Raw genomic sequence first — 14,350 nt, 5'->3', positions numbered from 1 at the left:
CTCCGTCGGTTTTAGAGGCCTTCCCATTTTAAAAGACAGAATTTTAGTTTAACTTTATATATTTTATTTGTTAAAAATGGCCGATGAAGAAATTACCGTCGATTTTTAAGGCCTCTCATGTTAATAAGACGGATGTTTATTTTTAAGTTATTGTTTAATTCATTTATTTTTTAGTCATATTTATTTAGTACTAACACTCTTACTAAGTGTCTTTACAGGTACCCCGAAGTCGCTTCTCATCGAAGTCATTCGAATAAAATTTGAATGTTATATTCATTATTATGTATATTGTTGACGATAGGCAAATAGTAGGTCGTTTCTCATATTACTTGCTTACTTTATTACTTGTGTATATTGCATGTTTGTTATATTCATATACTATTTTTACCTCTTTCTCAATTTGAAAAAAATGAATTCAGTCGGGATCCACAATTCTGGATTTCGAAGGATGCCTAATTGGATTTCGAAGGATGCCTAACACCTTCCCTTCGAAATAACTTGAACCCCTTACCTAGAATCTCTTGGTTTCGTAGATCATATAATTGGTTTCCTAGTTTTTCCTAAAATTAGGTGGCGACTTTTTTAAAATTCGTTTATTCTTAAATTCTTTCAAAATTGATTCAATTGTTCATTTTTTGAGTCACCGCGACGTTTTTCCCTATTTGAATAGAGTAGGGATGTAAACATTCATTACCCTCACTTTTCTTACAAATTAAAATTGAAGGTTATTAGACTCTTCATTACCCACATTTAGTACATGAATATATGATTGCATTAAGATCTTGTTTGATGCATGAATGTAAATAGAACTACTACTTAATATTTAATTAATTAAATAGATATTAATATTTAATTTCTTTTAGGGATAAGTTAAGAACAAAATGGTAATTCAACTTTGAGGTTATGAGCTTCCCACTTATAATAATATGTCTATCATGCTAACAAATTGGTCTATTTTTCTGCATATTCTTAAAGATGACTATGTATTAGTGATCTCTATTCATTTCAGTAGATTAGTCTATAACGGTCATTTCTTAGAGAGTAAACTACAAGATCCACCCTATGGAGCCTCCCTCAGATAACACGCCGACTTCATCTGGGGAAGGAAAACCAACTTATGCTATAACACTATACTTTAGGTTGATTTGCACAATATAAACTATTCAAGTCAACAGAAAACTATCCCACACGCAAGAGAATCAACTTTAATTTTTTAATTTTCTTATGTGAAATTATTGACTTGGTCACTGATCATGACACTCCTTAAATTCCTACATATATTAGTGCATCAACTCTTATTCCACATGCAACAACACTCAAGTCAACAGAAAACTGCAGAAAGAAACCAAATTGTTGTAGAATAATTAAAGACACCTCAATCACCCAAGACCTGGTTGACCACAATGACATTTTTGGATCAAACTATTAACGAAGGGTATTGTTTTCAATTTCACATAATTTAAAGACCCTTTTCTGTATACTTAAGTACTATTTAAAGACAACTTATTTTGCAGTTTCATTAGTATAATCACTATGAAAATATTACTCCTCCTTCAGGTTTCTTTCATCACTATCCTTGTGGTGTTCTCTAATTATACTTCTGGCCAATGTTTGGAGGATCAAAAAGCCTTGTTGATTAAATTCAAGAATAACCTCACGTTCGACTCTTCTGTGTCCACCAAACTAGTCATGTGGGATGAAAGCAGTATTGACTGTTGCCAGTGGCCAGGTGTAAGTTGTGATGAGGAAGGTCATGTGCTTGTTCTGGAGTTGGACAGCGAAGCCATTTCTGGCGGAATTGAGAAGTCAAGCAGTCTCTTCCATCTTCGATATCTTGAGAAGCTCAATCTGGCTTATAATGGCCTATACCCTGTTCCAATACCAAGAGAAATTTATAAGCTGGCAAACTTGATGTACCTGAATTTGTCACATAGTTTTAACGGGCAGATTCCTATGGAATTGTCAAGATTGATCAAGTTAGAGATTCTTGACCTTTCTGGAGGGGATTTAAAGCTTGAGAGGCCAGATCTGAAAACACTGGTAGGGAATCTTGCAAATCTTAGAGAACTTTACCTTGATAGAGTGAATATTTCATTGAAGGGGAGTGAGTGGTGCTCGGCGTTATCTTCATCTCTGCCTCAATTGAGAGTCTTGTCAATGAGAGACTGTAAAATTTCAGGCCCTCTTGATCCTGTCCTTTTAAATCTTCGTTTTCTTTCCGTCATTCGTCTTGATTATAACTACTTGTCCACTATGGTTCCAGATTTTACAAAATTGACAATCCTAAGCGTCAGATGGTGCTACTTGTTTGGTCCATTTCCCAGTAAAATCTTTCAGGTACCAACTCTACAGCAACTTGATTTATCTGGCAATGAAAACCTTACTGGCATTTTACCTGAATTTCCACATAAAAGTGCATTAAGGGAGGTAGTGCTTAGCTACACAGGATTCACCGGTTCGCTTCCAGATTCAATTGCTAACCTTCGGAACTTGACCCAGCTTGATTTAGGAAGTTGCAATTTCAGTGGAGAAATTCCATCAAAAATGGGAAATCTCACAGAACTAGTTCATCTAGATTTGTCATTCAACAGTTTTACTGGCTCTATCCCACTCTTTCATAAGGCAAAGAAGCTCAACCACATTGACCTTTCTAATAACAATGGTCCACTATCTTCAGCTCAAACTCAATTAGCAGTTCTTCTTTCCCTGCCATCATTGCAGTACCTTAGTGTTCAGAACAGTCAATTAAGTGGAGAAATCCATGAATTTCCTAATGCATCCTCCTCTGTTCTGGAAATGCTTGATTTGAGCAATAACCATCTAAGTGGATCGATCCCCCGGTCTATCTTTAAACTCAATAGGCTTTCAAAACTCTTCCTTTTCTCCAACTCCTTCAGTGGAACCATTGTTATCGAAGCGGTAAAGGGACTTCCTAGGCTTACCACCCTTGACCTTTCAAACAACAAAATTGAAGGGGAAATACCAAGTTGGGTTTGGACAGTTGGAAATCTGAATCTTTCTCACAATCTTTTAGAGTCTCTAGAAAAACCACACAATTTGTATACTACTTCTATTGTCATTGATTTGAGTTCCAATAAGATCAAGGGAGATATACCCATTCTACCTACTTCTCTTACCTACTTTTCAATTGCCAATAATGAATTTACGGGATCAATACACTCTTCCATATACAGTCTAGATACGCTTCAAATTCTTGATATGTCAAATAACAAATTAAGTGGCATTATTCCTGACATATTTCCACTGAATTGGAATTTGAAAACTTTAAACCTCAGCAGTAATATATTAGAAGGAAAAGTTCCAAGCTCTCTGGAAAAATGCTCATTTCTGGAGGTTTTAGACATTGGAAACAACAAGATAAGAGATATGTTTCCATGCATGTTGAATAAATTAGCCAATTTGCGTGTCCTAGTCATAAGATCAAACAAGTTTTACGGGAATCTCCAGTGTCTTAGAGCTGAACAAACCTGGCCAATGATTCATATTATAGATATTGCTTCAAACAATTTTCACGAGGAGATACCTGAGACATTGGGAAATCTCATATTACTAATCCATCTCAACTTCTCACACAATGCTTTGACTGGAAGAATACCAAATGCCATTGGAAAGCTGACTCTGCTTGAATCTTTAGATTTGTCAGTTAACCAGTTAAGTGGGAGAATTCCAGACGAGATTGCGAGTTTCACATTCCTTTCTTTCTTGAACCTATCTTTTAATCAACTTTCTGGTAGGATTCCAAGTGGCAACCAACTTCAGACATTCTCAGCAGATTCCTTTGAAGGGAACATTGGGCTGTGCGATTTTCCTTTAAAGAAAACGTGCAGTGACACCAAAGAGACTGAACGTGAAATTGATGGGAAATATATAAGTTTTGCCTTGGGATCTTCTGTCGGTTTTGGCATCATAACCTGGCTGATTTTGCATAGCCGAAAATATAATGAGCTCGTTGATATACTTCTTTTCAGAATTTTGGGTCAGCACCAAAGGAGTGGCAGGAATAAAAACCAGAGAAGGTCAAGGTAAGTTGAGGTTTGTTGTAGAACAAAAGGCTAATAATATTGTTGATATATGACTATAAGCTTTTAAGTTCAATGTTTTACATTTTGTTCTATAAGCGTGTGGTAATTAGTGTTCGGATATGTATTTTAGTTTGGTTTTCTAAGACAACTGTTTAGAAAGAACAGTGAATATATAACACTAGTTGAATATTTTTCTGTTCAATAAATTAAGTGGCAAAGCAACCAGGATTGAAAGCACAGGGTATACATGAATTAGTAGCTCCTCTAATCAAAATCACTGAGAATTTCTGTTATTTTACGACTATTCAGGTATGCGGTATCAGGTTGATACTGCAGATTTTTAGGTTTCCACAACAGATTAGCCTATCTTGTTATCATATTTTGGGTCAGGTCATTCTAGATGTGATGATTGAGAATTTGGGAGACAAAAAGGAATGATACTAGGCTAAGGGAATATGAATAATAGAAATTCCAGGACATCTTGCACTCACCTCTTGCACTCACCTCACAAACTCGACACGATCTCTAGAAATTCCAGTAATTTCCATATGCACATTATAAGATGTACAAATCTAATCCTGTAAAGTTTTAAACAATAGATGTATGACCTTATAACATGTTATAAATCAAATGTCAATACTGTAGTTGTTTGTGGTGGAGAAGTTGGGCCTTGCCAACCATGTCTTTCTGGATCATATTTCTCTCCATCACCCCAAAGGGCATAGGCTTCTTCACCATGAACCGCGTCATCTCCAATCTTTAGCTGCTCATCCGACATCCTTAGTGGAATGAACAACCTTATTGCAAGTAGGATTAACGTCGTTGCAACTATGTTCCAACCAATGATGAAGAGAGCTGCAACTATTTGCTTAAGGAAAAGAATTCCACCACCTCCACCATAAAATGCACCCTTTGTGTTGGTGACTGGAAGAACAATATTACAGAGAGATGGTTCTGCCAGAAGACCAGTTAATAAACCCCCTAGAAGTCCTGCCACAGCATGTGTGTGAAACACAGCAAGTGTATCATCCACCTGTTATTATACAACAAGCAAGTCAGTTACAATCTAAGTCTAAAATGGGCATTGGGGCCGTTGGGATTGGATATGAAAAATCAATTTTTAGATTGGATTATTTTTTAAGTTCGGGTTTGGATTAATCGGTTTGAGACACACAATGGAAATTAACAACCTCGGTTCACCTAATAGTTTGTTACTTAAAATGTACTATAACTTTTTGCAGTTAACAAAGATTGAGGTCATCCTGTCACACATGATGTGTAACTTCATATTGGACTTAGTACTATAATGGGTAGTGTCGTAGAGTACTAATCTATTGAAACTTTGAAAATTCGACATACTAGCTAGCATTGGGCACACATGTTTCGGATATCCAATTTAAAAATGAAATCCAAAGTGAAATAATCCAAACCAAATATCCAAAAAGTTCGGATTTCGGGTTGACCCAAACTATGCCCACCCTTAGCCTAAAATATAACTAGAGATAACCATCCATAATAAGTTGAATTAACAACTAAAAAAAATAAGGCAGTTAACTTGTTACAAGAATTTACACATATTGACACTTGACAGTGTAAATATTTTTTACCCCGTAGTATATAAGAGATAAATCCTACTATCTCTCTAACATTGGCAAACACAATTTTCAAAATGACTAGTCAAATACAAATTGTTAATCTCCACAAATACTTTTTCGAAAAACACTTTTGATAAAAATATTTTGCAAAATAAACAGATTTTAAAAGGTTGACCAAACGTGCAATAAGTCACCGATGTGGGAGTCAACATTAAACTATACATTTTGCTTGTGTACCTAACAAAAACAAAAAATAAAAAGGGCAAGTTGTTGAAATTTTTTAGTGCTTACCTACTTTTCTCCTTCATTTGAGTAAAGACATTATAAGAGCCGTAGGGACAAGGGGAAGGTTGGATAGTTATAGCAACTTATTTTGACATACACACTATATTCAATTTCAACAATCATATATAAAGACAATTACCAAATACTCTATAGAACAAGTAATATTCTTTACAAAAAAAAAGAAAAGATGGAAGATTATTAAAGTAAATACAATTATCGTACCTGCTGTAGAAAAGTGGACTTTTTGTGGAGTATCATCATGGAATACCATGGAATGCTTCCAGCAAGAATTCCCATTACTATGGCTGCCCAAGCTTGCACCACTCCTACATCAATAATTTAATTTTAGTATTACTCATTTTCGATGACAAGTCGGCCTTCCTCATTACGAGTCAGTTAAAATCACAAGACATGTAGAACTCTCACCACCACTCATTTAAAAAGGAATGCTTGATATTTTGTTTACTTTTGTCTTACATGTCACAAATTTTTTCTATAATATCTTAAATTACGTGTTCAATCTAATAGTTGTCACATAAAATTGGACTTCTCCATACAGAAAAACAACCAATAAGAGAGCACAATATTCTTTATTTTTCTTGAAATATTTTCAAGTAACCTCACATTGTTGACAGAATTTGACTCCTAAGTTTTCCTAATGTAGATGTTTTACATGTAATCAACAGCAATAAATCTTTACTAAATGGACAATAAAAGAGGGATCAATTATATTTTGAACTTTAGCTAATAGGAGCAATAAATAAGAGAACCAATTGCAAGTTTATTTCTTGTGGGATTTAAGCTATACAACAAAGTAAAACATAAATCATAATATTAGTATAATTTGACATATTCTATCTAGTTAGTTTCTGTTTTCATTAGGTTACCAATTAATATTTATAATCGAAATGTACTTGTAAGTATCATAGTGTAACTATTTTTCAACTGTCAGTATATAGAACTTAAACTACCTGCTCCAGGAGTTACACAAGCTAGGCCGGTCATCATTCCTTGAACCGCTCCGATAACGGATGGCTTGCCAAAGTAAAAAACATCTAGAGTTGTCCAAACCAGAAGACTTGTAGCTGCTGAAATATTAGTGTTTAAAACAGCCAAAGGAGCAGCTACATTTGCAGCATTAGGTGCTCCTCCATTGAAACCTGACCAACCCATCCAAAGTAACCCTGCTCCTGCAAGCATCAACAACACATTGTTTGGTGGAAACCTTTCCCTATCACTCTTCAATCTTGGCCCAACCTGCCATCAACATATCCAATCAACTCAATTAATACATACCAAAAAATCGAGTTGAACAGAATCCACTACTTTCAGTTCGAATCATGTAATATCCGATAGTGCTATGTGATCTAAAGGCTAGACTAAATCACTAAAAGTTGAAACGACATCAAAATTTTGATCACCTAATTTCAAAATTGTAATGAGTTTAGCTGTAAAACCTAAAGGTTGAACACGTCAATTTTAAATCCTGAATTCACCTCTAAATCATACTCGCTCCAAATAAACTAATTTGACTTTAAATTGCTCGGATCCAACACATAGCTGTCGACATTTTTGAAGAGTCTAAACGACATAGCTTTAAATTTTGGATCAAACTTATCATAACAGAGTAAAACAGAGTCGAATGAATGAACGAAAAGGGAGAATTAGTTGGTTGTAATACCCAATAAGCAGCGGTGAATCCAGAAATTCCAGCAGAAAGATGAATAACATAGCCACCAGAATAATCAATGACACCCCAATGATAAAGAAATCCACCTCCCCAAAGGCTAAAAGCTCCAACAGTATAACAAAAAATAAGCCAAAGAGGAACAAAAGCCATCCAAGCTTTGATATTCATACGAGCAAGAACAGAACCAGCCAACAAAATCATGGTAATAGCTGCAAAAGTGAAATGAAAATAGACATGTGCAGCCATAGGATAAAAAGGTTCATGCATAGGAGATTCTATAGTCGTTCCATCGCTATAATAATGCGTTGTCTCTGGCATTCTTGCTCGTCCTGTTAAGTATTTTTGGCCTAAAGCAGGGGCCCCTTTTGCCCAAAAGGGCAAAAGCTTATCGCCAAAGGCGATACGATAGCCTACTAATACCCAACATATGAGTACAGCTGCGAAAGCGTAAAGAGCCATGAAAGCAGAGTTAACTGCCCATTTTTTCTTGACAATGCTGGCGTAAAGGATGACAAGGCCTGGCATACTCTGCAGACCAACGAGGGTCGCTGCAGTCATTTGCCAGGCGTTGTCGCCTTTGTTTAGCCATGGTGGAACTGCTGGTAAGTCTGCTTGATATGCTCCTGCTGGTATGGACATGGCTAATTATTTTTCAGAGCTTCTTGAAATTTTATTTGATGAGATATATTATATGCTCTGTTTTGTTTAAATGGAGCTTGTTCAGTTGACCAGAACAATGTACACAATTTTCATGGTCAGGTAAAGTTGACTGAGAAAGCATGTAATAATTTCTTATTTCCTCATTTGAAAAATAAATTCAGTTGATATTTATGTTCTGTAATTTTAGATGTGCATAAGTAGACGCTTAAATTTGTATAAAATTGAACAAGTACATACAAACATCTTACATGACAATTCGTGTGAGATACACTTGAACTAATTTATATTATATCACGAAGGACACATATTATGTTATGTACAAAGTGTGTGTTTACTTATTCAATTTTTATACAAGTTCACATAAATAACAGTTGATATCAAGTTATTATAGTATATGATTAAATTACACTTGTAACACCCAAAAGAATTATTGACTATTACTATACATCAATTGATGATTAGAATACAGAGAAGTGGTATAAGTGACTATACTAGAGAAATTGGTGTGAAAGTGTTATGAAGTAGTTGTGAAGCTTCGTACAAATTGAAATAGAGTTTTTAGGTTTTATACATCAATCGTACACATTCTTATAAAGTTTGACCTACAATAATATGCTTTTATTCATAACTAATAAGTCGATCTAGTAACCTCTTATCTATATCCGATGGCTAAGACATAATTTTCACCAAGAAATTCATTATATATCATATATACATTTTTTTTTAAAGTCATCTTTGGTAATTTTCCGATAGAAAAAAGTTTAAATGAACCTTCCGTTCCTCTAACTCTGGTATCCAATCAAACTAACTTAAATTCATGAGAAGAATACATAGAAACGGTAGGTAAGTAACTAGAAATTAATGAGAAAGCCTGATGAAGTGGTCATCAATGGACCTCAATGCGACGCAGCCATGTGTAGAATTGGAACATTTCAAGGAGAGCAAAGGTCAAGGGAGTCTATGGTTGTGACAAGAGGCATGTGAATGAAAGTAATGAGGAAGCTTCCATTTTGACAAGTCAATTTTTACATACTATTGACTTGTCTTACTTAGAAAAATAAAATAAATACTTATATAAAATGTCCAACTAGTCATCTTGTGCCAACAACTAAGGAATTGATGGTGACTTGGTGAGACTTTTATACAAGTTTGAACTTTGAAATATAATAATTCTTGCTTTCAAGTTTCAACTTACATAATCATTAAAATAGTTATAAATAACATTATTTAATTAGCATTAGCATTAGCATTAGATAGGGAAAATAGGAGTTTGTTTTTATATGCATTTTAGTTTACTCCGTACTAGTTAACTAGTCCTCTTTTATTTTTCATCTTATCAGCTAAATTAGTATTAAAGTTTTGGCTGACATAATCAGATAAGAAGTGTATCTGAGCACGACATGTTGTGCTTGACTAATTTTAGAAAATTAAAATCTAGGATTATATGAATTAAATAACCTAAAAAGTAGTCCTTAGAAAGAGAGGAAAGAATATAGAAGGAGAAATGAATTAAGGCCTCAATGATTTTTAGGCTGAATCTTAATCATTCATATTCAATCCATTAAGTTCATTTGTTTTTAAAAGAAAACCTCTTAATGGATCTTAATGAGTCTGAATGAATCAGATCTATAACAGAGTCATACCATTTAGACTCCATTAAAATAATAAATGTTCTTTCATAAACAAATTCTATTCTTCCTTGCTTATCTTTTGAGCAAGTTTCAAGTTTCTTCCTCTCCTTTTTCAATCAAATACCATTTTTTACTTTTGAATAAGTAAGTTTTCATAATCTTTTACAAGTATTTATCTAATATTTTTAATATAACAATATTCTTGGGTGAATTGATATTTATGAAGAACTTTTTTTGTCACAATTCCTTTGTTGCCGAAACTTCTTTGAAAGAAGTTATCATTGTTTCTTGAGAAAAAAATTGTTTGAGAAAACAAATAAATCATTTTTTTTTGCGGTGGGTTATAATCTTATTCTTGAAACAATTTTTTGGATTATAAATTTTATTGATATAGTGTTTAATTCCTAATTTTTAAAATAAATAAATTATGCACATACTCGATATTGAAAACAAACAATCTTAATAATTCAGTGTTCAGACCTAGAAACTACATCTTAATATTCAGATGTGCATTCAGATACCTTAATCGTAATGCACATCTTAATATTCAAATGTGCATTCAAATTCATACGTCTTAATCTTAATGAAAACAAATGAGGCCTAAGACTAGAAAGACCCTTTAGACTTAAGGGTGTGTTTGGTACAAGGAAAATATATTTTTGAAAAAAATAGTGAGTTTCTTACTTATTGGATATGTATAAGTAGACACTTAAACTTATATACTTATTCAATTTTATACAAATTTAAGTGTCTACTTATACACACACAAAATTGGAGGGTATATATGTCAACTAAAGTCAAGTTAAATAATATATTTATGTATTATACTGCTTATATAAACTTATCAAATTAGGTTATATAACGACCATATACTTTATACCTTTTCACACCAAATTAATGACAAGAAATATCTTCATCTTTTGGAGGACCATTTTGAGGAACCATATTATTCTTCCTTTCATATTACCTCAATAATAACTATTATTTATTTTGTCTTTTGTCATATTCATAATTGTTTTATCATCTTTTAAATTTCTCATGTACTGCTACCATATTATATTGGATTAGAAAATAGAGTAAATTCAATAGAACAAGCTTCATGACTATTCATCAAAACACATAATTTTGTCTTAATTTTCAAGATATATTATAATATAATTCATTGAGACTTAAACTCAAGGTCTTATTGTTGGGACATGAACCCACTGTCCCATCCCAATGGCATGGCAAGCCAAAAAGGACCAAGATAATAAAACTAGCCTCCTATAATTAATAGCAGTAAAATAATATAAATATTTTATTTGTCCCAATTTATAAGGGACCTTTAAGAATTTTGAGAGTTAACAAAAAAATATTTTACCGCAATTCTTTCATATGTTTGGTAAATATTTTAATTATCAGTTATTTTAACTTATATTAGTAATATTTTTCATAATTTTGTTTTTAAAAAAAATCACATATCCAGATTCATGTCAAAAAATTTAAAAAAAATTCTCTCTCAAAATTTGAACGATACAACAATAAGTCTAGTATATTATAATGAGATATTTATTTAAATAAATGAGCAGACTTATTATTTACTTTTTTTTAATGAATATACATAGACTATACATGATCATATACATATTCTACAGATATTACTTTTAATTTAATCAATTCTGTGAACCACTATTTAAATTAATTCTTCTATTTTCTAATGTATTTTTCCCCCGACATTCAAACATCAGATTTGATACCTTAGTACTATATTATCTTAGCTGTTGAAATCTTATTCCTTCAGCGTACTTCATCATGGCCCAATCTTATGGTGGCCTTGACTCCTATTTTAGTCGTTTTCCTAAATTATAATTATTGAAACTACTTTAATTCACTATGATAGAAAAAGATATTTAATGATAATATATTTTTCTTTTAATGGTAATATTTATTATCGTAAATATATTTAACAATAATTGAGTTAACATTATTAATGTATTCAGAGTCATTAGACCTTTAACGATATTTATATGAAGCACTTACTGCAAAATCTTTTATTTGTTGTGGCGATTTCACGTACTTCCTTTTTTTTTTAATTTAATAAAATTTATTTCAGACTATAATCTCTGAAAAATAATCCCAAGTTGGGTCAAAATCAATGAGTCACAAAATATGACCCATCCCACTACATGACAAGCCAAGACACTAACTAGTATTATAAATCTCTAATTAATGCCTACCAAAAATAATAAAAATCATAATAATTATTTTTATTTGTTTATAAAGATGTCTTCCACTCAATTTTCACCATCCATAGACGTTCCAGATGTAATTTTTTCTGGGAAGGATCATAGTTTTGCTGTCCATGGCCAAATTATGTTGGTTGTAATTGTACTGCTCTTTACAATTTTTTTATTGTCTATGATTTTATTGTTGTGTATGAAACATTTACATCCTAATTGTACTGCAAAGTCCATCAGGATCGAGTCCATTGGAGGAGGTGGACGTTCCATCGACGTTACGTAATTATTAAGCAAGTATAGATTGATTGAGCACGTACGTACAGGTTCTGAATTTTGCTCCCATGGTGACTCGAATTCACAACTTTCGAATTGAAAGTGAGGATACTTACCGTCCGAGCAACTCCATTTCGTCAGTATTGAGGTTGTTCTTATTGTTTCCAGGAAATTAACTGATCCACTCACGGTTTGTATTTTGTTAGCCTAGCAAGTATACTTTCTTTGGTGTGTACTCTATATTTGAGTTTCAAATTGACAAATTGCTTGGCTTAACATCTTGTGTTTGGTTTCTTAAGTATAATTAGGACGCTTTTGATTAAATTTAGGTTATGAGTTTTTTTTTCTTTTGCTCCAAACTTATTATTATTAGAACAGAATCAATAATTAAATACATGTGGGGCTAAAATTTAAAAAAAATGTGGGCCTTTGACAGTATGTATCATAGGAACACCATCTTACATTATAAGAAAATAGCATCCAATAATTATTGTTCAATCATTTGATAATTGAAGTCACTTTTGATATTATTGGATGATGAATTGAATTTTACATTTTCTAAAAAAGTATTGTTAACCCTCCAAAAAAGTTACAATTGGATAAGTGATCAATTACACCCATCAAAGTAAAGCGGCTATATATTAAACTAAAGAGAAGTTGCAAGTAATCAGGCCCATTAGCTCAGTTGGTTAGAGCGTCGTGCTAATAACGTGAAGGTCGCAGGTTCGAGATCTGCATATGGGCCAATAAAATATTTTTGTTTTTCGTTTTATCTGAACCGATCTGCCACATTTCACCTGACATAAAAAAATCGAGAGAAATGTTGGAAACTATCCTAAACTTGACAAGAATAGTCTTAATGATATATACTTACGATGTTTTTCACTATTTCCTTGTGCAAATCAGTATTATACATTTTAACATACAACTTTGCTTGAGGTACTAAACTACTAATTAACGAAGGGTGTGAAAAATATATGAATTTTTTTTGTTTGTGCAATCACTTGGGGAGAGTATTGATCATTTATCCTTTCCATGATTACTTGTTGAATTTTGAAAGTTTGTTAATATTTGCATAAGATTTAGTAAAACTAATCAGGGATGAAACTTAGTTTCATTGAGAAGAAAGAGCATTCCATTCTTTTCCTACTCAGTACATATACGGAGGAACATAGAGAAAAACTAAACTAGATAGTCTCAACATTTCAATTTACTCATGCTTTCTTTTTTAGTTTTCGTTTAAAAGAAAATTTTCTCTTTATTTAGTACTACTGAGTTTTAAATTTCAACATTCTCATTTTACCGTTGATGATAATCGGACATTCTAATATATATATATATATATATTGTAATATATATATATTACCTTAAAAGCATGAACTCCTAACTTGAATGATAAATTACTATAATATCCCTAACTTATGTCGTGACTTTTTTCAAAGGGTGTTGATTTTTCGATGAGTCGTGAATTTTCTAAAATGACTTTTCCAAAGAGTTGTGATTTTTCCAAAGAATTGTGACTTTTTCAATAAGTTGTGACTTTTCCAAAGGGTTGTGACTTCTCGGAAAGGTCATGACTTTTCAGATAAGACACAAAAAATACTTGTTCATACTACCATTTGTTGACTATAAATAGAGGAATTTCCTCTCATTTTTCAACCACAATTTTTTTTAATCTTGACCGCTTCTTCTTCTTGCATTTTAAAAAATTTCGTGTGATTTATTGTCGTTGAGTGAGTTCGAAGTTTAGCAGAATATGAGGTACCACTATTCTGATCAAGTAAATTGTTCTATTCTAAGAGGGTATATTCTTTTACCTCGAATACTTGTGGAAAATAATTATGATGATATAATAATTATTTTTTTGCTTAGTATATAAATTAATATGTAATGTTCCAATATATGAAGTTAACATGATGTAGTCTAAATTCATTTGTTTTTGTTAACAATTTCT

General features: G+C 32.5%; 2 protein-coding genes and 1 non-coding gene across 4 annotated transcripts in view; 2 read left to right on the top strand and 1 right to left on the bottom strand.

Annotated features, from left to right (window-relative positions):
* The window catches only part of LOC102593765 (leucine-rich repeat receptor-like serine/threonine-protein kinase At1g17230), an 8,897-nt gene extending 4,477 nt beyond the window's left edge, over positions 1–4,420 (top strand). Inside the window, exons 1-2 of one of the 2 annotated variants that reach the window (XM_015303514.1) lie at positions 851–2,167; positions 2,264–4,420. In XM_015303514.1, the coding sequence (XP_015159000.1) occupies positions 1,534–2,167; positions 2,264–4,047 (2,418 nt within the window). In that variant the 5' untranslated portion in view covers positions 851–1,533 and the 3' untranslated portion in view covers positions 4,048–4,420. Of the gene's footprint in view, positions 1–850 lie in introns of those variants that run through there. The other variant, XM_006363561.2, reaches the window with a different exon arrangement.
* A 147-nt stretch (positions 4,421–4,567) lies between these two features.
* Positions 4,568–8,376, bottom strand: LOC102593437 (ammonium transporter 2). Its single transcript, XM_006363560.2, has 4 exons — positions 7,605–8,376; positions 6,895–7,180; positions 6,146–6,249; positions 4,568–5,076 (listed from the first exon to the last, which is right to left on the bottom strand). The coding sequence occupies exons 1-4, from the start codon at positions 8,250–8,252 to the stop codon at positions 4,663–4,665; spliced, it is 1,452 nt and encodes a 483-aa protein (XP_006363622.1). The 5' UTR covers positions 8,253–8,376; the 3' UTR covers positions 4,568–4,662.
* A 4,690-nt stretch (positions 8,377–13,066) lies between these two features.
* TRNAI-AAU (transfer RNA isoleucine (anticodon AAU)) lies at positions 13,067–13,142 on the top strand. Its single transcript has one exon. It is a non-coding gene; the product is annotated as a tRNA-Ile (tRNA).
* Positions 13,143–14,350: the final 1,208 nt, after the last annotated feature.

The sequence above is a fragment of the Solanum tuberosum genome, unplaced genomic scaffold (assembly GCF_000226075.1).
Source record: "Solanum tuberosum cultivar DM 1-3 516 R44 unplaced genomic scaffold, SolTub_3.0 scf00446, whole genome shotgun sequence".
Taxonomy (NCBI): Eukaryota; Viridiplantae; Streptophyta; class Magnoliopsida; order Solanales; family Solanaceae; genus Solanum; species Solanum tuberosum.
The sequence above is the reverse complement of the archived record's forward strand: the minus strand, read 5'-3'. Positions and strand labels throughout refer to the sequence as shown.